Source organism: Patella vulgata, chromosome 5 (genome assembly GCF_932274485.2).
Source record: "Patella vulgata chromosome 5, xgPatVulg1.2, whole genome shotgun sequence".
Taxonomy (NCBI): Eukaryota; Metazoa; Mollusca; class Gastropoda; family Patellidae; genus Patella; species Patella vulgata.
In genome coordinates, this window is record NC_065883.2 from 80,134,072 (window position 1) to 80,157,856 (window position 23,785).

Here is a 23,785-nt window from a genome sequence, read left to right on the forward strand (position 1 = left end):
CAGTTTTAAACTGATATACCTTTTAGAAATTCAACTTTTATAATATTGTAGCTTTCAAGGGATTTTAGACAACAAGGGACATTAATGACGGGCCTAATGTTGTTTATCATCACGTGCATTACGTCACCAATATAAACTACAATCCCTTATTCTTATAATATATGAACGTAACGCACACTTCGATAATTTATATAAAATACATTCAGTTGACATTATGATAATTTTTAAAACATGATATTATACATTACATGATATTATACATTACTTGATATTATACATTACTTGATATTATACATTACATGATATTATACATTACATGATACTAATTTATCATACCATTAAATATATTCATTGTATATGTAAATAACCCACACTTCTTGATCGTATTAAAACACAATATAGTTACATTATATACATGATATTAATTTATAATATAATTAATTAACTTCTAGATCGTAAAAAAAACACAATATTTTACATTGCAAGAAACTAAAAATTATCCACAATTCTCGATCGTAATAAAACATAATATTTGGTAAGAAGACATAATCGATCAATATATATGAACATACACATGCCAGTAGTATTATTACACACAGAATATATCACAATAAATTATATTAGTCAAATATTTCAGGTTCTCTTTTATTTTCAACTTTGAATAAAGGCCGGGCCACAATCTTCTGGTCTATTTTGAACTTTGAATAAAGGCGGCAAGAATAAGAGTTTATTATTTATTATTGGATCATGCCTGTGTCGCATATATCCAAGTTGATATGTAACGACGGTTCGACATAAAAAGATTGAAATAAAATGGGGTTAGCCAATGTGTACACGGGACTTCGGTTTTTTGTCTTATCCGAACGTCTAGACAGCTGTCCTGATCGGCATAAAAGAGAAATATAGGGTCCGACACCTTTTTGGAAATCTATAGTTACTATTTTAGCAATACCATTATTTGTGTTTCCAGAGAATTCCTGTATTTTGTTGACTAGATCCCCCATTTACAGTCTTCACTACCGACGGAAATTGTGACTCTATCTACGGAAAATTAAACATTATTTTTACTGACTAGCAAAGATCTCTAAACTTTGTAAATTGTCTAATATAAACTGATATAAATCTCGACCAGGGAGGTAGAATAAAGGGAGTAGAATCCCTTCCTTATCCTTTAAATTACTTCAGTTTCCTTAAATATTAATATAATATTTAACAAAGTATGTATTAACTAATATTAATACAATATTTAACAAAGTATATATTAACTAATATTAATACAATATTTAACAAAGTATATATTTTAATAAATGTATTAATATGTTAACAAATATTAATATAATATTTCACAAAGTATGTATTAATTAATATTAATATAATATTTCAGAAAGTATATATTAACTAATACTGATATAATATTTAACAAGGTATGTATTAACTAATATTAATACCATATTTAACAAAGTATATAATGTATTAATATGTTAAATAATATTAAGTGAATATTAAACATAGTATATATTAGTATAATATTTAACAAAGTATATAATGTATTAATATGTTAAATAATATTAAGTGAATATTAAACATAGTATATATTAGTATAATATTTAACAAAGTATATAATGTATTAATATGTTAAATAATATTAAGTGAATATTAAACATAGTATATATTAGTATAATATTTAACAAAGTATATAATGTATTAATATAGATCTGTATATTAATCAGATTGAAGTGTGTATTAATATTTTAACTAATATTTTAACTAATATTAATATAATATGTAACAAAGTATATATTAATGTATTAATAGAATAACTAATAATAAATCAACGATGCTCCATTGGCTAAAATATTAAATTTCTCATGGCTTAATCCACGCTAATATGTACGCAGATTGATAATTTAACATTTGTTGGCTGTAATATTGAAATTTCTCATGGCTTAATCCACGCTAATATGAACGCAGATTGATAATTTAACATTTAATTAAGAAAACAAAATCAAAATACCAAGACTAGATAATACCTTGGCGTGGAATCAATCGGATTTATAATAGGCCTATTATTAAATTTTCGTGGATAACAAAATGGCGGCGGACTTATTGCATAGCGAGCAGCATAGACCGATAAAATCCCAATTCCACAATTAATTTTATGCAACACTTACAGGAGGCGCTGTCTTTCTAAATATCTGTAGTGACGAATATTACTAAATATTCAGTCCATTTCACGAAACGTAACGATGGTGATGTACTATTTAGGGAGCTGCACAGATCGACGGAATTTTCATTTCATCATGTCTTTGTAAATACTGAACGCAATTGAACAAATATTTGGACTGATATTTACATTAAATATGGGACTTTTACAATACTGTAGTTATAATATCTGTCATTGAGTCAAATGGTGTAGTTTCGATTCCCCGGTTGTACAGTACATGTACGTGACAAGGATTAGGGTCGCCTGTCCAACCTCGTGGGTTTTCTCCGGGTCCTCCGGTTTCCTCCCAATGTGAAAGGCCCCTACGCGCAAGCGAATTATTGACATAAAATTGAACCATATGTTAGTCCTGAAATGACCTAGTTTGTGTTGAGTGGATGTTAAACTCTCTCTCTCTCTCTCTCTCTCTCTCTCTCTCTCCCCTATAACAGAAATCACACCCGAGTCTTTAAAAGGTGTAATCTATGACATCATGTGTCAAAAAAATAAAACGAAAGGAAAAGTAGTTATAATTTTAATTAGCCTGTTACAAAATCATTTCAATTAAAGAGTGCAAATAATCTATGACATCAGCTGTCAAAAATAAAATGGACTAAAATAAAAATATTTATTTAAATGAGACTGGACGAGTTTTTTTTATTTTACATAAATCAACAGGTATAACAGTTGAGAATAACAGACAGTCACTCGTTAAATACTTCACTTGCTTCAACTGATACTTGAGAAAAGTGAAAACCTTTGATCAACCTGTCACCTGTACTTGCTGTGGGGTTTTTTTTCTAATGTTATAAGTGGTTTGTTCTTCAAGTATATAGGTAGATGATATATAAAGATACAGATTTTATCCAGTATATACAGCACCCATGTTTTATTGATGAAATGAAATGGGGTTTAACGCCTTACTATTCTGCTCCGAACTGGGCTAATGAAGACGGGCATACGCCATACAGTGTGCTATGAGGGAAATTTTGACAGCGTCACTACGGCTTACTCTTATATCGAATTCCAACTCCCAGAGGATCTTTTACGTGCACGCCAATGTGTACACGAGACCTGGGATTGTCGTCCCATCTAAACGACTAGACAGCTGTCCTTGTTAGGCCCTCCGTCTTGCATCACTGACAAGGGGGAACCACGCCAGAAAATCTGGATGAACTTTCTCAGCCAATGCAGGGATCGAACACCCGACCTCCAGGCTAGCGAGCCAGCTTCTAACCCACTTAGCCAAAGTGCTAGAATGATTACTATGATTGTATAACCGTGATTTGACAACGAATATAGCAATAGATATAGAAATAATTATTTTTTCACTTTCTTACAATATATATATGAAACTATAGCTTTAAAGTCATTTCACCGAAATAATCGAATGGCCCACTGACATTTACCTGACAACGGTACACGACGTGATCTAGGGTTAAAATTAATGTCCTTGACAGAAAATCAACGGATAAGTTCGATAGTTTATCGGTGAAGACAAACCGGGTTATCTGTAGACGTGGACTGAACCCGGGCACACATAAATTTAAAAAGTTTATTTACGCTTACTTAACAAAATGCCACGTCAGTAAAAGAGAGCTGTCACAGCGAGTGCTGGGTCCGATATATATTATAGAAAATGACAAAACGAATATTGTGTTTGGTTGGTGGACAGCCTATTAGGTAAACCAGAGCATTAATCATTCTGAACCGTTGTCGGATTGAGCAGAAAGAGGCCTGCTGATCTAATCCTCTCAATCTCCCACCGCCACGATCTCCCCCCCCCCCACCATCTCCCTCTCTCTCTCTTTCTCTCTCCACCACAACGACTAGATGTGTTTTTAACAGAGCTCGGGATGATAACGGATGTTTAAGGCTATATACATAGTGCATGTAAGACAGGCTTATGACAGTGTCAAAAATATCATAAATCTTGGCCGGAGGACCTCTTGATCTTGTGGCCGGCCATAGCCTTCAGTCTGTGAAGCCTACAGGTAAATCAGACACTCTTTTAAACAGGTTAACAAAAGAAAAAACCTGACACCAGATAGCCATTCGAAAATTAACAAACTATGTAAATACATGTGTTAGAATAAATATTTTATAAAAAATACTATATAATTAATACGTTAGAATTAATATGTTTTAATGAATACGTTAGAATAAATATGTTATAATAAATATGTTATTATAAATACATTATTATAATAAATATGTTATTATAAATACGTTATTATAAATACATTATTATAATAAATACGTTATTATAAATACGTTATTATAAATACGTTATAATAAATACGTTATTATAAATACATTATAATAAATACGTTATAATAAATACTTTATTATAAATACGTTATAATAAACATGTTATAATATATACGTTATAATAAACATGTTATAATATATACGTTATAATAAATATGTTATTATAAATAGGTATGAGTAGGTTGTTGAAGTTTGTTCGTCTATGAGGTAATAAGTCGGTCAGTCTAGTCAATACAGGTTAATATACTGGTATTTATATATATTACTTATCAACACGGAATACTATCACCACCTCTTATTTATAGTATATCGCAAACTGTACTTTTAATCTTGATTGTCGTATTGGTAGAGAGAAATAGACAGGGTGGTAATTGGGGGGTTTTAGCTGTGGGAGAAAACCCACGAGGTTAGACAGGCGACTCTACCCCTTGTCATGTACAACCCAAGGATAGAAACCACGTCACGACCCAAAGACAAACTTTATGATATAAAGTTCACATGTTAGACCACTCGACCCCCGCCCTGTTCTTAAAATAAGACAAGGCAACATAGACATATTTCAGGTTCTATTTAATTTCTTGTACATTTTCTCTGTTTTTCGTAATACCCGAACGACTAGACTGTGTTCCTTGCCAGTAAATCTGTTCTGCTCTGTACCACTTGCAAGGGGGAAAACAATGCTTTGTTTTTCGCACCATCCGAACGACTAGACGGTATTCCTTGCCAGTAAATCTGTCCTGTTCTGTTCCACCTGCAAGGAAGAAACCATGCTTTGTTTTTCGTCCCATCCGAACGACTAGACGGTGTTCTTAGCCAGTAAATCTGTCCTGTTCTGCAAGTTTCTGGTTGGTTAGTCAGTGCAGCGTCTTACTCACTACCCAGGCTCCAGGATGGTGTTGGTGTTATTCCAGGATTGCCCCCTTTGTTAAACTATGACATATTTACTCATGGTAAGAAAAGAGAAATTATATGCCCCTTTCTTAAACTAAACCCTAAATGACATATCTACTCATGGTAAGAAAAGGGAAATTATATGCCACTATGTTAAACTATGACATATTTACTCATGGTAAGAAAAGGAAAATTGTATGCCCCCTAAACCCTAAATGACATATCTACTCATGTTAAGAAAATAATTTTAGAACTAATTTGGGACCCCCTTTATAATTCGGACGATGGCTGCAGCCCTTTCAGCCCTGAATACATTTCCTTAGAAAAGATATAAAATTCAAACAAATATTTGACAAATATAATGGTATTGTCATAAATAAATGATATAAAATGAAATGGAGTTTAACGTCCTACTGTTCTGCTCTGACTCTTATATCGAATTCCAACTGCCAAGGGATTATACGTGCACTCCCATATGTACACGGTACCTCGGGTTTTCGTCCTGCACCACTGACAAGGGAAATCCCAATGAACTTTCTCTGCCAACACCGGGAGCGAACCTGCGACCTCCAGGCTAGCGATCTAGCGCCTTACTCACTGAGCCACCGTGGCTCCCTTGTCATAAATACAGCGATTAAGTGATGATAATTTACATTGAGATATAAGTGTAAATGTACTGTAATAGCCTACATTAAGCCAGTATAAATATTGAGGTTATATTGATAACGTTATATTACACATTACACGACGACGTTGATTTAACAGGTGCGCGAAATTAAAGGAGCTAAACCTCTAACTCAATATTTTCCATAATATTATGTAAAATTAAAGACACGAATTACAATAGAATACTCGACACAAACTAGGTCATGCGCATAGGGGTCTTTAGCAGTGGGAGGAAACCGGAGTACCCAGAGAAAACCCAAGAGGTTAGACAGGCGACCCTACTCCTTGTCACGTACACCCGGGGAATCGAAACCCCGCCAGTTGACTCAATGACAGACCTTATAATACAGCGCGCACATGCTAACCATTCGGCCATCCAATCCCTAGAATATTGGTCTATATCAATCAATATTGATGTTATTATCTCACCATGAAAATAAAGGATTACAATATCCAATATTTAAGACATAACGAACAGTTTATAATTTGTACACGATTCGTGTATTCTATGGCTTCGGGTCCAATTTGTAATGAACATAGAAATGAAATGAAATGAAACGGGGTTTAACGTCCTACTGTTCTGCTCCTAAACTTGGCTAATGAAGACGGACATACGCCATACAGTGTGCTATGAGGGAAATTTTGCCCGGGCAGCGGCGCTACAGCCTACTCCTATATCGAATTCCAACTACCAAGGGGTCTTTTACGTGCAACCCAATGTGTACACGGATGAACACAGAAAAACATACCCTACGAAACAATATCGAAGTAATTAGTAATAGCTGTCTCACAAACAACACAATAATAATTTAAAAATAAAAAAAAAACGTGAAGGATGGACTAAGCAGACGCAAACGTCTATCGTTCATCTTGGACTGTTCACGTATTTTTCCGAATATAATTGATTAGAAATTACAATATTTTTTTTGAACACATTGGATATAAATTACTTTACATACATTCAAGTTACACGTTTGGAGCCATTTTCGTTTATTATAAGATTCCAAAGAACAGAGCCATACGCTCTTTAATATGTTACACACCCATTACGTCATAGCGTCAATGTTTACGACATACTGCACGCACCGATCCATCTACGTCATACTTCTGTTCTCAGGCGGAGCAACTTTAGACAGGCAGCCTAAGTTTTATTTGGGATGTGTTTACGAAAGATCTCTATCATCCAGAAAAATATTCTACGACTAGGAGGTTCTGGGTGACTGAGACTACGTAAGATAGTAACTTGGACTTGCTATGCAGGGGCGGATCCAGAGGGGGGTTTGGGGGGTTTATCCTTTATCGTCAGATGTGGGACAGGGTGGGCACTCAAAGCACGAGATAATGATATAGACATTATGTGATATCACAATTAATGCTTTGAATCCATGAAATTCAATCACAATGTCATTGTATTAATTCATAATGAAAATTGGCGTGAATTTCTCTGTTTAAAAAGCTCAATGTGTATGTATATACGCCAAAATGACGATAGAGACCATGGGCGGGGGGGGGGGGATACATTGTCTCAGGAACCTGGCAAAGCCCCTCCTGGAGCCGCCCCTGCTATGATTGACTTATAGTAGAGACCCTTGCCATGGTTTAGATCACGTCGTGTACAAATGGCCTAGACGTGATAGCATTTATCATGTCGATCAAAACGTGATACCGCTGGACGAACAGACCCTGACCGAATTGTCTCCAGCCTAAGATAACCAAGTATTTTAGATGGATAAAGATTACACAACAGTCTTTTATCAATAAACTGTGTGATTGTAAGTTCTGTAATGTTGTTGTCCCACTGGTAGTGGTTGTAACATACTTGCCCACGCTCTCGACGTCTGCGCTCGTGGCCTTGAATATCTCGGTAGATAAAAATTAGCGTCTACCTTTTTGCGATAATATTTTTTATGTAGGCCTACAGATATTGATGATAAAATTGTGTTCAAATGATATGTGAAAAGCTTCTGCGTACTTTTGATTTTTTTTTTTTTGTTTTTTTTGATATATTGATTTTGTATTTTATTTTTACTGTAAGCACGAAAATTCACTAAAAAATATAAATTTGGGAACGTGATCCGAAAATGTGCGCGTGGTAGTTACGTGTGACCATCGTTATGAAGAAATGACACATGACTAACTTGAAATAGGCATTGCTCAAATTAAACTATTGCGGGGCCCGAATTTTTAATTTTGTTTGGATCCAGTGTTGTATTATATCTCGACTGTATTTAATCTGTAGGCATTATACATACAAAAAGTAAAAAAAAAACAAACTCGGAATACCCGCAACTACCGTACAAAAGAAAAAGAACCCAACTTCGTGACGTGAAATGGGGTTTAACGTCCTACTGTTCTGCTCCGAACTGGGATAATGAAGAGGGGCATACGCCATACAATGTGCTATGAGGGAAATGTTTTCCCGGACAGGGGCACTACTGCCTACTCTTATATCGAATACCAACTGTCAAGGTATCTTTTACGTGCACGGGGAAAGCGGCGATTATATCATCCTTCAATCACAGTTTCGCAATTTACAATATTCTGCTGGGCCTAATTTACCGTCCAAAACAGAAAGAGGCTCACTTCGTGGCGTAGGCCTATTTCTTCCATATGCGGGTTTATTTCTTGTCATTTCTTTTACCTTTTCTGTTGAGATTTCCCAAAATATAATTGAAGGCTGCAGGGTGGGGTTGGTGGCGTACTGGCGTATGAAAAAAGTTATCAGATCTATATTTCGTTTCGTTTTTTTTATACTTTCGATGGTCTACACTCATGAAGATCTGACCGGTTGTAGCGGAAGGTCACGTCAGGTTTCATACGAACGGCTTTTGACCCTATGACTTCAGACATTTGATTAACCAATCCGCGTTGATGTTTCTAGGGGGATACTGCACAGTTCCGTGCATCGTACGCCAAGAAGTCGCTGCAACAGACCGTTTCATTGACTAATCCCCCACATCATCCAGAACGCGGGTTATAACAACTCTTCCAGATCCTAGTATCGTAGAGACCAGTAAAACGAAATTTTGAACTATAAAAAATGAAACGAAATAGGATCTGTGTTTAAATCAGATTGGATGAAAACGGGCATATGCCATTCACTGTGTTATGAGAGAAGTTTTGCACGGACAATCGTATTTCGAATTCCAGCTCTCAAAGGGTCTTTTACACACACGCCAAAGTGTATACGGGACCTTGGACGACTGGACAATGTTCTTCACAGGCCCTCCGTCCAGCACTACCGACAAGAGTTACCCGTGCCGTAAAAAACGAGCCACTTTTTCGGACGACTCCTCGATCGAACCCGTGTATTCAAATACAGGAATATAACATTGTTCATTAGATATATATCAAGCCCCGAGTTCACAAAGCATTCTCAGATTTAATTTAAGAACTTACTCAACTTTCAATCACTGTTTATGAGAAATATCTTTGATCCAGAAACAAAAAACATTGCACATTGTTTCTTATTGATGTATTGAATACATTAAAACAAGAAGAGTTTTTATAAAAGGCGATATTTTAGTTAAAATAAGACGAACAATTCTGAGTAAATTCTTAAGTCTGAGAATGATTTGTGAACTCTGTGCCAGAAATCAAGCGAAAAACCCTTAAAGATTACACGAAGATAGCATTCACATACAGAACTAAGGATAACCTTCAACTAGTTTTGTTCTACTTTTGGTATTTTTTGATTCTGGTAGATATTAACAAAAGTACAGTTCGAATAAAAAACGTCATTTATTCGAAAATGATCTCTCAGAATTAAAATCTGTTAACGCGATTTACGGGGATTGAGAAATCTCTTACAAACTACAATATTGTGAAGATTGTATATCTCTAACACATACTAAACTTAGGCTGTCTGTCTACAGTTAGCTCCGTTTAAGAACAGACACTAAGTAAGTTGACCGACATTTTAAGTCCTAAATTGACGATTTTAATCGAAAGCACTTTATATGCTTCAAGAATTTTGTTAAGTAGTTATTCTGCTTCCATTTAATAAAATTGAAAAAGTTTATTTAGTCTTTGTGGTTAGAACCGCATTACAAAACAGCATACTAATTTTTAGATATGGCGGTCATTTAGGACAGAGATCTATTCTCGAAGTATGAAGAAGATGGATCTCTGTGTACAGAATATCTCGAACACTGATATCAGTTCAGAAATGGTTCGGCTCTGTTCGTCATTTACAAAAATGCGATAAATTGAAAATTTGTCAACATTTGGAACTCCTCTGCAGACCAAATGGGAATTGGCCAGAAGTCATCGCCACCTAAACTCTTTTGATACAACTCTTTTTCAATCCGATTGAATCCAAGCCGGGGGGGGGGGGGGGGATTATGTAGCGTTCATATTTTGATTTTGTTTTCTTAATGTTTAATAATGAATTTGGGTATATTTTGACTTGGATGGCTAATTAAATATTGTGTGAAAATGACGAACAGATTTTATTACACTGTCGTGCTAATATTTATATATTGCGTGGAAATGAAGAATCTATTAACAGTGGTCTTATAGGAGCCAGTAAGGCACAGGCTTACTAACGGAGAGGTCCCTGGTTCGACGACGAGTGGCAGACGTGGTGGTTCAGTGGTTCTCGACGGATAGTGTATAGTCGTTCGGATGGGACGAAAACCCCGAGATCACGTGTATAATTTGACTGCACGTAAAAGAACCCTTGCCAATTAGAATTTGATATAAGAGAGAGAGAGAGAGAGAGAGAGAGAGGGGGGGCGGGGGTGGGTAATGTCCACTCGACACAAACTAGATCATTTTGGGACTAACATATGGTTCAATTTTATTTCCATAATTCGCTTGCGCGTATGGGTCTTTAACAGTGGGAGGAAACCAGAGGACTCGGAGAAAACCCACGGGGTTGGACAGGCAACCCTACTCCTTGTCACGTACAACCGGGGAATCGAAACCACGCCAGTTGACTCGATAATGACAGACTTCATGATACAGCGCGCACGTGCTAACCATTCAGCCATCCAACCCCCCAACTAGTTATGGCCGTTGCATACGTTTCTGAACGGAATTTTATACACAGAGGTGAGCATTGCCATATTCACCGTTAGCCTTGCTTGTCATGCAGTAGAACATGACGTCAACATCAATTTGATTTCATTTCCAATATATATGAATTATCACAGTGCATTGACTTTCATCGTGTATGATATAATATACATGTCATATGGCACGTGATGAAACGAACAGTATAACGGTTAATTTTAAAGTATAACTTGACTGTTGATAACCCAGTTACACAGATCTTATTATGGCTAAAATAACAACACAATACTCCATGAATAAACGCATGCAGACCAAATGTATTTTCAATGATGTTATTTTTAGCTCGTAGCTAAATCGAAAAACACAATAAATGACCTGACATCGGGTTTGCGTCTCGACAAAATATTTCGGTCATTTTTTTTTAGAGTAATACTGGTTACCTGTTCAATGTCGAGATTTTACAGATATAATTTTGCCCTGACAGTGATGTTCGCTTTTCTTAAAAAAAATCAAGCGCGCATTCTGTCATAATGTATTACAACTATTATTGCTCAACATTCACGTCTCTAGATACAGAGCTATCAATTTGAAAATATATCTGAACGACGGAGGAATGAAATGAAATGAAATGAGTTTTAACGGCTAGAATATTTTCCCTGTCAGACCCTCCGCCATGCACCACCGACATTGTGTAGCCAGCTTACCACGGCATCTCGGTTTCCAGTTCAGCTGAACGGCGATACTCCGGATAGGAAGGGGGGGGGGGTCTCCCTGCGAACGACACGTTGTCTCAAATATAGGCGACTGCAAGGCCCATGGAATCCAAACCCGCGATATTTTAATCTTCGAGTGTCCTAACCAAGACATTGTTTAAAGTCGAGTCATCTATGTTTTAGATGTTTTTTATATATTTATTAATACTGTTTCAGTTAATACGTGAAAAGGAGAATTTATCATCATGACATCATAGGCCTACATGGGGTATTTGAGACTGTAATATGGTTTTCGGTGGTCAGTGAACCATGGCGTACACGTCAACTAGGGTTAGGGTTGAGGTCTGCTCTTTTTTAAATTCCCCATTTCATTTCATTCATCCATCGCGTTGAAAGTGTTCCACGTAACGACAAGATTTTCAGGTGTAGTTTTACGTGTCAGTGGCGCTGGTCAAAAAGGAACAGAACAGTCGTCCGGGAGATATTAAAAACGGAGGTCCCGCATACACGTTGGTGTACACGTTACAGTTGGAATACGAAATAGGAGTAAGCCTTAGATCCGATGATGTTCGACAAATTTCCCTCATATAGTACGCTGAATAGAGTCTGTCCGTCTTCATTAGCCCGGTTGGCGCAGAAGGACGTTAAACCTCATTCCATTTCATTTCAGGACGGCACTGTTACGATGTGTAGGTTGTCCTATAAAACTTTCGTTGAAGTATTGTAAAGATTAAAGATATATTGCATGTTAGTTTATTATATGTTTTTAGATTGATAGTTATTTATTTAGGGTCGTGACTGTCGAGCAAGGATATATATCTTTTAGTGTTACACTCTAACGTAATACGTGTTTCCTCGCTAGAGTGTCATCGGTTAAGGTCGAATCATTTCAATAGGCTGACAAATTCAAGGCACGTCATTCCTCAAGCTGGTATACTGGGGAGAAAATGTGAAATGAAATGGAGTTTAAAGTAGCTAAGTCTCTAACTCAATATCATCCAAAGTCTCCGACATTGAAAACATAAATTATTGGTCAATTTAAATCAATATTGATATTGTGATCTTACCTGGAAAGGGTTGGCTTCTGATATCCAATATTTAAGACAAAATAAACATTTACCATTGGTACACGAATCGTGTACCATAGTGCGTTTCAGTGTCATTTGTAACAAGTGACCAGAAAGAACGACATATTCCACAACTCATGTCAAACGGTCACGCCATATCTTATCTGGAGAGCATGCGCAATAGACTGGTATAACCAGACGCTAGAAATTGCCATTCGGTTGAGACTCATGCCGTATTTCGCTGGACATAACTGATTTGAAATTAGAGTCAAAACGGAAACAATTGAATGTAAATCAGTTTATATACAATCAGATTACATTATTATATGCGTTGCGACCTATTTGGGTCAATTTCTAGGTCCCACATATTAGCGATTTAGCTCCTTTAAAGTTGCAATTTCATATTTTTAAGTTATATTTTTAAAATTTATTAAAATAAAGCTTTAAAATAGATGGTATCTATAAACAGTCCTACCTTGTTAAAGAATAATCCTATTAAGAAATTGAGAAATTGGCAAAAATATCATTTTCAACTTCAAATTCAAACGTTTGAAGATAGCTATTCCATGGGGGGGGGGTTAGAAAAACAAGGGAGGTAATTGTGTTATTATTTCCGGGGTCAAAGGATTTTTAAGAGGGAGAATAATACCTATGATCATATAATAGTGAGTTGACAACCTATTGAGCAAAAGACATTGAAATAATTGTGTTTTGACTTTCTTAGAAAATATGAAATTATCGCTTTAACTCCTACTGTTCTGCACCGACTGGGCTAATGAAGACGGTAAACGTTTTTTTCCATCCACTGGAGCCAGGTGTTATGACGTCATATGTGGATTGTTGGTTAGGATAAGGGTTAGGGTAAGGGCTGTGGCCTGCAGATTTCGTCAGAATCTCGAGATGTAGACAGGGCTAGCCCTAACCCTAACCCTGGGCCATTCCTAACCCTTATCCTAACCCACAATCCACATATGACGTCATTACACCTGGCTCCAGTGGATGGAAAAAAAACGCTTACCAATGAAGACGAGCATACGCCATACCGTGGACAATGACGCCATATATACAGTCCGCAATGAGGGAAACTTGACCTGGGCAGTGGTGCTACAGCATACTGTTATTTCGAATTCCAACGGTCAAGGGTTCGTTTACGTGTACTCCAATGTGTACGTGGGACCTTGATTTTTGGTCCCATCCGAACGACTACACACTGTTTCTTGTCAGGCCATCCATCCATCCTGCACTGTGGTAAAGAGGAAAACGTCTCCAGTGTAAAAAGGTCGAGAAGGAGGCACGCTGGCGTAGTCTTTTATGAACTCTTTCTATAACTGTCGGGTGGGATTTTTCAACCCCTATTCTCACCGGTCAGGTGGGGCGCCTGTTGGGCTGACGAGGGTAGATATTGGTTCTTAAGTAAATGAACCGTTGGGATTGGACATTGATGAAAAGTGGTAACCATGGAGACAAATTGACCATATTGTGTTACTGAGATGTTAAACCTATTTCATTTCATTCGCATTTTCTTTAAACATGACGTCACATTAATAATGATGTCATTGTAATAATCACATTAAACATACATTATGCAAGAGCTAAATCTGCCTATTGCAGGTCTTTCGTTGGGCCTGAAATGTTATCTAAATTATTAATTAGACATTAATTAACTTATCCAGACCATAATCAACTCTAGATGTCATCGCTAGCCTGCGATATTTACTGGATTTGAATACATTTTCTGATGGAAGATTTAACGTAAAATTTGTCAACGAGACTAGTTTTTTATCATACCGACTTTAGTAATGATGATCGAGGCTAGTCATAAATTCAGTCGCTAATATCTCGGTTCAGAGTGGAGCAATTTGACTGAAATTTTCAGCATATTCTATTTATTTACCTTACCTAGTTTTTAACTATTATAGCGAGAACTGCCAGCTCTTTATCTAATCTCCCATACTGCCCCTTTACAGCAGAATTAAAGGAGCTAAATCGCTAACATTTGGGGCCTAGAAATTGACAAAAGTGGGTCGCAACGCATATAATACTGTAATATGAATGTATATAAACTGATTTACATTCAATGGTTTCCGTTTTTACTCCAATTTCAAATCAGTTATGTTCGGCAAAATAAGCCAGCAGTCTCAAGCGAGTGCAAATTTCTAGCGTCTGGTTATTCCAGTCTACATAGACCGTTTGATTTGGTGCAATGTGTCTAGCCTCGTCCCTCGAGTCTCTTGATACAACTGGGGCTGAAGCGCATTATGGTACACGATTCGTGTACCAATGGTAAAATGTTTATTTTGTCTTAAATATTGGATATCAAAAACCCATCTTTTTCCGGTAAGATCACAACATAAATGTTGATTTAATTTGACAAATAATGATATTGAGTTAGAGACTTAGCTACTTTAACATTGCGTTACCTGTCTCCATAACGTCATACTCCGACGGCGGAACAAGGAAAGATATAGAATGGGGCGTGTAACTGAAGAGAAATGTGACCGAGCGATGCGACGCGCAAATGGTTTTGAGGGGTTGCTGTCATATGATTCATTGTATAGATCTTTTGAAAACTTTGTTTTCTAGACTCGGGAGTTAATTTGTGAAATCAACTTCACTCAATGACAAACTTTGGAGGTGGGGGTGGAATCACCACTCTTAATTAACCCGACCCCGAGTTCACAAAGCATTCTTAGACTTAAGATAAGAATTTACTCAACTTTCAATCACTGTCTATGAGAAATATCTTTCATCCAGAAACACAAAGATTTCCACATAGTTTCTTATTGATGTATTTGATGCATAAAAGCCAACAAAAGTTGTATAAAGAGCTAAAATTAAGGCGAACAATTTTGAGTAAATTCTTAAGTCTGAGAATATTTTGTGAACTCGTGGTCAGGTCCTCTCACCAATTAAAGTAAGCCAGAATTTCTTCAAATTCAAATTAAGGCGATTCTCAAAAAGATTAAATCATTTATGTTTTGTAAGTTGATCATAGGTGGTTACAAATTTATTAATGTACTCGCAAGAGAGGTAACTGTGGGAATGCACCTTAACACCGTTTGGCTTGTCGTGGACCAGGTCATAACGACCCATCAAACCCCAAAATAACTGTTACGTCTCGGTGTAGAAAATCTGCCATGAGAGGAAAATATCTTTCTCCATGCGGACTGGCACACTTCCTCCCGAGACTGGGGTCGTTATCCCCATAAACGTGAAGGAAGAGAATGAGGATAGGTAAGAGATATATATGGTGTACTATTAACTTGGAAACTTGAACTATATTTGTACTGAACATGCACCCGCTATCACCGTCTCGTAAAACGACATAGATAAACTATACGACAATCCGTTCGGGGCATTATTTATTATTATAAAACGAGCAGGGAGAATAACACACTCTCTCCCTCGCTCCCATCAGACGACAAACTTTTAACAGATTTAATGATATAAGAATACGGAGTTGGAAGAAATTTATTTGAGTTGGCATGGTTCAAAAAATGACTGAAGTTCATTTGCCTGTTCATGTATTTAATGCACGGTAAGCTGTGTTTACGCTAGATTTTTACTCGGGAGAAAGCGCGCCATTTTTGGAATTCCAGCGCGCTCTCTCCACGTGTTCTGTGACACCTGCCGTGAGAGCAGTCACAATCATAAACATATTATCGCGTGGATTATTTCTCGACTGTTTCAATTCTTTACAGTTTTTATTTAACCAAAAAACGGTTGTCAGCTAGCTGACTGGTTGATTTTACGGGAGGGTTTTTTTTTCACCCATAAATGTGTCATTTTTTGTTGATGCAATTAAACAAATGAAAAAATTATAAATTAATTGACTGTCACCCTGGTAACCGTTATGTTTTACGTTTTATTATCTTGTAACTTGAATGGTAAATTGGTATTTTTTTATAAAGAAAATAAACATTGCAAAGTTATACTTAATCTTTATAAGCAGTAAGCAGATAATATTTGACTCAATAAAAATAATCTCATTTTGTGAACAAATATATATGAAAAAATGCCCCCCTCCCCCACAAAAAAAAAAGAAATGAAAAAATAATAATAATAATAATATATATAATATATACCTTACAAAATTTTTCATGGATTTTTTTTTTATTGAAAAAGCCTGTATGATGTGATCAGCAAGGTGTCTAAAACAGAGCTATGTATAAATGTTTTCAGTCAGGGTCCTGGGATATAGATAAATATTGTTAGTTAAGATTAATATCTTCTAATAACTCATTTATAAAATATAAATTATCATTTAACACTATAAAGAAATGTCCAAGGATATGAATATTAGTAATGTTAGTGAGATTTAAATGTTGGTCCGAAAATTTTTTGTTCGAATATGACCCCAATATTCAAATATTGAGTGGAATAGATAGAAATACAATGATTGTCCAAATTTCTGTGACAGCCAAATATAGGTACTGATCTATTATCAGCCATTATCAATATCAATTTCTTGACTGAGTAAATTCTAGCAGGTATTTAGGAAAACACTTGAATAGAACCTTCTTATACTTGTCTGTTAATTTTCTTACCTGAATTAAATATCACAGATCAGCCTGTTAAAGATATTGGAATCACTTGAAATATATTGTGAAAGCTGAATTTATCAAAGGTGTATCATTTTAAAATGATCTAATTTCATTAGTATTTACTATTTTGGATACAGATCGTTCAAACGGAATGCAACTAAACAGAGGAATAATAAGCCTGAAGTCTATAAATTATCTCAAACTTTTTCATGTTTTGAGAAGTGTTACAAGGATAAATTAAAACAATTTCAACTGAATGCACTGTGAGTATACCTCAGTGTGTGGAGAACTAACACTATATAAATGTACATTTTATTATTGAGTTCCAATCGGGAAATTATCTACTATTGATAGTTTCAACTGGCGTTGTTTGTTCGATTCCCCAGTTGTACTTCACAAGGAGTAGGGTCGCCTATCCAATGGCGTGAGTTTTCTCCGGGTCCTCCTGTTCCTCCCACTGCTAAAGACCCCTACAAGCAATGGAATTAATGAAATAAAATTGAACCATATGTTAGTCCCGAAATGACGTAGTTTGTGTCAAGTGGACTTTAAACCCCATCTCTGTTTCTCTCCATTTTTAATTCTGTTTCATTTCGATAATTAAATATTTTAATCATCAATTAGAATATATTTTAACGTGAATGCGATATTGTCGAATAAAACATACATGACGATCAGAGTCATCAAGCAATATTCATGCATCTTTGGAACATTTTAAAGATTTTCTCTCCTAGAATATCTTGTTTAAAACAATTTGATCTTTTACGCAGCTCTGATATTATTGAGTTGTGTGTAGGAATTTACTCCGATATCCACCTCAACATTGCCTCACAAGAGACACCATGAGTAGAGATTGGAAAATGTGAGCTGAATTCGAAATGAGGTAGAAATTGAATTTGACTTGATCAGCTCTCGTTGTTAACGTTCATCATGACAAAGTATCGAAACTAATCACAGAAACCTGCCGAAAATGTCCGTATGTGTATTTTTACTAATCGCTACTTGTCAGCGTTAAAACGCGTTGTAAGAAAGTTTGCGTCTCTCCGGGGAATTCGAGAAATTGTTCTCGCTGCTGATTTATTCCTAATTACATAATCAACTGAAATAACGTGTTTTATTTTAATTCGAGAAAATAAGGGAGACTGAACTTCATTTTCAACCAAATGTTAAACATATGCAATATTTTAAAACACTGATCTTTTTACTATTTTTAAAAAAAATTAATTAAACTATTTCTAAACAAATTGAATTTTGAATTCCCCAACTAATGCTTATATTTTTATGTATTTTAATAATGAAATTAAGAGAATGCCTTCACTGTTTATTGGCACGTGGTTCCCCCTTGTCAGTGATGCAGGACGGAGGGCCTGACAACGACAGCTGTCTAGTCATTTGGATGGGACAAAAAATCGAGGTCCCTCCTAATACCTCTACTTCTAAATGTCATTTAAGGATAATATAAAAGTAGGCTGTAGTGTCGCTGCCTGGGCAAAATTTCACATTAGTCCAGTTCGGAGCAGAACAGTAGGACGTTAAACCCTCATTTCATTTCATTTTTTGGCGCGGTCACATTTTGTATACCCACACTAAATATTTCAAGACAAATAGGTCGTCTTGGGGGGTTGGATGGCCGAATGGTTAACAGTGCTCTGTATCATACGGTCTGTCATTGAGTCAACTGGCGGGGTTTCGATTCCCTGGTTGTACGTGACAAGGAGTAGGGCCGCCTGTCCAACCTCGTGGTTTTTCACCGGGTCCTCCGGTTTCCTCCCACTGCTAAAGACCCCTACGCGCAAGCGAATTATTGAAATAAAATTGAATCATGTGTTAGTCCCGAAATGACCTAGTTTGTGTTGAGTGGACGTTAAACCCCATTTCTCTCTCTGTCTTTCTCTTTGATTAATATTTTAGTCCCATAATAACATAGTTTTTGTTGTATTAAATTTACTGACTGTGTTTAAAGCTAGGAGGAGTGTTTTATAATAATGACAAGACAACTTCTATTTATAAGGTCATCGAGATATTAGAACTCTTTCATTAATTTATGTTGTAATCTACTTTTCTAGGTCACTTTAGTTTTCAAATACAAGTTGATTGAACTTCTGTATTATTTACAAACTTTCATTTCTGTCTGGTCACTAAACCATTAGCTGACTGATAACACTGTCATAAAAGGGAACGGCAAAAAATACAAATGAAATGAAATGTAGTTTAATGTTTATTTTTTTGGCATCAACTGGTCATGAAGTGTTGTAGCCAAAGTGATGGACATTTTGTCCGGACAGCAGTGCCCTATGTTTAACATGCTGCAATGAGACCTTCTTTTTCCATCCCATCCGAAGGGAGAGAGAGAGAAATGGGGTTTAACATCCACTCTACACAAACTAGGTCATTATTTCATGTAGGGGTTTTTATCAGTGGGAGGAAACTGGAGCACCTGGAAAAAACCCTTGAAGTTAGACAGGTGACCCTTGTCACATACAAGCGGTGAACCAAAACCATTTAACTTGACTCAATGACTCAAAGACCACTACATGCAAGCGAATTATTGAAATACAATTGAACCATATGTTAGTCCCGAAATGATCTGGTTTGTGTCGAGGGCTATATAACGAAGATGGGCATATGCTATGCAGTGTGCCATGTGGGGAATTTTGCCAAGACAGTGGCGATTTAACCTACTGTTAATCGAATACCAACTTTCATGGGTACGTTTACATGCATTGGGTTAATGAAGGCACACTGTTCTGGAGAACCAAAACAATAATAACAATGATGTTTGTATTGTAGCCACTATTCAATCCACTAGGGAATGCACTAGATATATTAATAATAATTATATCTGTATGATGCAACTATTCAACCCACTAGGAAATGCACTAGATGATGCTAACAATGATGTTTGTATGGTGCAACTATTGAATCCACTAGGGAATGCACTAGATAATAATAATAATTATATTTGTATTGTGCAAATATTCAATCTACTAGGGAATGCACTAGAAAATTTTTATGTTCTCACTTTAGATTGTCAACGATAGTAACTAAATAACCAAGTTTTCACGTTTGATGTATACGTATTGTTTGTAGAGAGAAAGTTTATTATCAAGTAAGGTTAGCTAATACTTATATACACAAGTCGCGGATGTTACGCCATTTTACATACATATCACCATGATAATAGACCATACCCGAGCGCCACCATCAACATTGAGTTACCTGTCCTTTAAACTTCTCACTCAGAAATAAGCGTTAAATATTTGAAGATAGATTATTGAAATATCAATCTTGTTTAAATAGCTATGGGTAAAGGAAATATCAAACCCTGTTCATCACCCCAGAACATTTCAAACTTTTCATACAATTATCTTAAAGTAACGCCGCACCATTGGCATTTTGTGGTTAAAATATCAAATTTCTTACGGCTTAATCCAGGCTAATATAGACTCAAATTAATTATTTAACATTTTATTAAAGACACATTGTGAGAGATTCGATAACGAGCTGTTAGTTCTCACTATAATAGTTAAAAACTAGATAATGTAAAGGCAATTTGCTGAAAATTTCAGTCAAATTGATCCACAATGATTAACCGAGATTTTAGCGATTGAATATTGGGGCTAGCCTAGATCATCATTACTAAAGTTGGTAGGATAAAAAACATAGTCTTAATTATCCATTTTTTGATTTAATTATGAATGGAAGTCGAACAGCAAATCGGAATGTAATCCAATAAACATCGCAGGCTAGCGATGCCATCGAGAGTTGATTATGGTCTGGATAAGTTAATTAATGTCTAATTAATAATTTAGATAACATTTCAGGCCTAAGGAAAGACCTGCAATAGGCAGATTTAGCTCTTGCATAATGTATGTTTAACATTTAATGAAGATGACAAAATCAAAATACCAACACTTGATAATATCCTGGCGTGGAATCAATCGGATTTAAAACCAATCTGATTAAAACACAGATTCTATTTCATTTCGTTTTTATAGTTCAAAATTTCGTTTTACTTGTCTTTACTACACTTGGATCTGGAAGAATTGTTATTTAACTCGTGTTCTGAATGGTGTCAGGGATAAGCCAATGAAACTGTCTGTTACGGCGAGCTTTAGGCGTGTTTTTCACGGAACTGTGGGTAATCCACTAGTAACATTAATGCTGATTGGTTAATCAATGTCTGGTGTCATAGGGTCAAAATAACTAACACAACCTCCCAGTACAACTGGTCAGATCTTCATGTAGTGTAGGCCATCGAAAGTATAAAAAACCAAAATGAAACGAAATATAGATCTGTGTTATAATCAGGTTGATTTATAACAGGCCTATTATCAAATTTTTGTGGGCAACAAAATAGCGGAGGGTTTATTGCATAACGAACAGTTTTGATCAATGAAAATTTTAATTCACCATATCTTTGTAAATACTGAACTATTTTTGATCTGATATTCCTATTAGGGATTCTAGTTTCATCATATTGTAGTTTATAAGGGATTCATATTTTTACTCTCTCTTTTAGAACAATAGTCAATGGTGGGAGATAAAGAAATAACATTGAAAAAATATTTATAGAAAATTAACTATGTGTTAAGTATATATTTTAAAATATTAAATAGTGGAGTTTATGAAAAAATAGAAATTGTAGGCTAATGTATGTTAGTCCTGAAATGACCTAGTTTGTGTCGAATGAACATTACCCCCCCCCCCCCCTCCCTTAACCCTACATCACCAAGTCCCACAAGTCACACCAACCCCTAAAAAAACCCTTAATATCAGCGGAACCCGGAAATACGAGAATGAGCTGCCTTTAATTGTTTTTATTGGGAACAACACAGTCCATCATATTACCAGCTGGGTTACTAATTCTTTAATTAAATCAAACCTGATTGGATCAATTAATTTGATAGTGACCAATCAGGACGAAGTAATTAAGTCTTGTTAATCAGTGCCGTTAAAAGGGGGTGTAAATATTTAAATGAAGGGGAAGAGATAAGCACAAGTCTTCGCTAACATTATTCATTGACGATTTATCCCTAACGAAACATTTTCCGAAGTCGGCTAGATTCAGATGAGGAAATTCAATTAGCCTCGGCGAAGCCATATTTAACATCTGATAATTACTTTTGCTACAAAATAAGCGTTGATGACATTCAATGATTTAATAATGACGACAGACAAATCGCTGGTTACGAATTTTACGTCTCTCCTGGATGTCGGGAGAAACTCGAGGGAGCTGGTAGCAATTGGAGGTCTTTGTGCGCGGAATTGGTTTATCAACATATAAACTAGCTCTGTAATCCAATTTATCAATTATTGAAATGGAGGGGAAATAAGTTACGGGGTTGTTAATCCTCTCCACAAATCTTATTATATCGCACAGAATCAAGTGTCCTCATACACCTTATTCCTAATTGACTTAAATTCTCGTAGAAACTTAACGAAATATGGCCGCAATTCTTTAAACAAATGGCTTTATTTAATTAGTGTTTTATTCTTCCTTATCCCAAAATACATAAATTTGATGAAGTGAAACGACCATTATGGTAATATGTGTTTATTTTAAGGATGCTTCCAAGGGTAATTTATATCTGCTAGGGATTTTAAGGGCTTAAGACAAGTTGATAAATATGATTGTTATCGTAACGAGGCGGTTAATTTGAGGAGACTCGACTCAAAAGCTTCTTACTTCATATTTCCGTATCAACTTCATCGACATCTTTACATGTTAGAAAGGCTTTGAATTGAGAGTTATTTTTCATTCGAAAATTTTAAAAAGTTGGCTTTAAAGACAAATAAGTTTTTGGTACTTTTTGGTTTTGGATTTTAAGGGCAGTGTGAATTTTTGTAATTAAATACTGATTTATTAAACTTGATTCATGGTAAGCTTTCACAACTGGATAGTCAATTTTTAAAATTAAATTGTGATTTTTTTGAAAATGGAACAATCAGAATTGTGAACTATTCAATCAGTGTGTCGTTACAAGTTGTCGATTTTTTTGGAATGGTATTTTTAGGATCTAATATTTAAACATGTTTGGTCTGTTTTCATCGTTTCCATATTCACTACAGGATAATATTCACCATTCTTGGTAAGTTGATGTATTAATTTATATTTAGTCTGATCAAACAGATGGGTTAAACTTCCATGTAATCACACGTCACATTGAAATGTGAAATATCATACCAAAACCAAATTAGTTTTTTAGATCTTTGTGGTATTGACAAATATGGCCACTCAAGTCAGTTTTGACAAATAGATAGCCACTCAAGTCAGTTTTGTTTAAAAAGGTATTGAGAAGAACATACAAATATTTTTTTTTTTAAATTATTTTTCCCCCATGGTATGGCGTTGTCTAAATTTAATCAATTTAATTACCAATTTGTTTGTGATAAAAAAAAAAAAAATTTATT

The 23,785-nt window shown here is 35.6% G+C and overlaps 1 protein-coding gene across 3 annotated transcripts in view; it reads left to right on the forward strand.

Moving 5' to 3' along the window:
• LOC126822534 (protein trachealess) overlaps positions 1-23,785 on the forward strand; it is an 82,100-nt gene that overhangs the window by 13,874 nt on the left and 44,441 nt on the right. The window contains exon 1 of one of the 3 annotated variants that reach the window (XM_050551471.2): positions 15,908-16,061. The exons of 1 other annotated variant lie outside the window; for it this stretch is intronic. In XM_050551471.2, the coding sequence (XP_050407428.1) occupies positions 15,988-16,061 (74 nt within the window). In that variant the 5' untranslated portion in view covers positions 15,908-15,987. Of the gene's footprint in view, positions 1-15,907; positions 16,062-16,258; positions 16,366-23,785 lie in introns of those variants that run through there. One more of the 3 variants, XM_050551472.2, reaches the window with a different exon arrangement.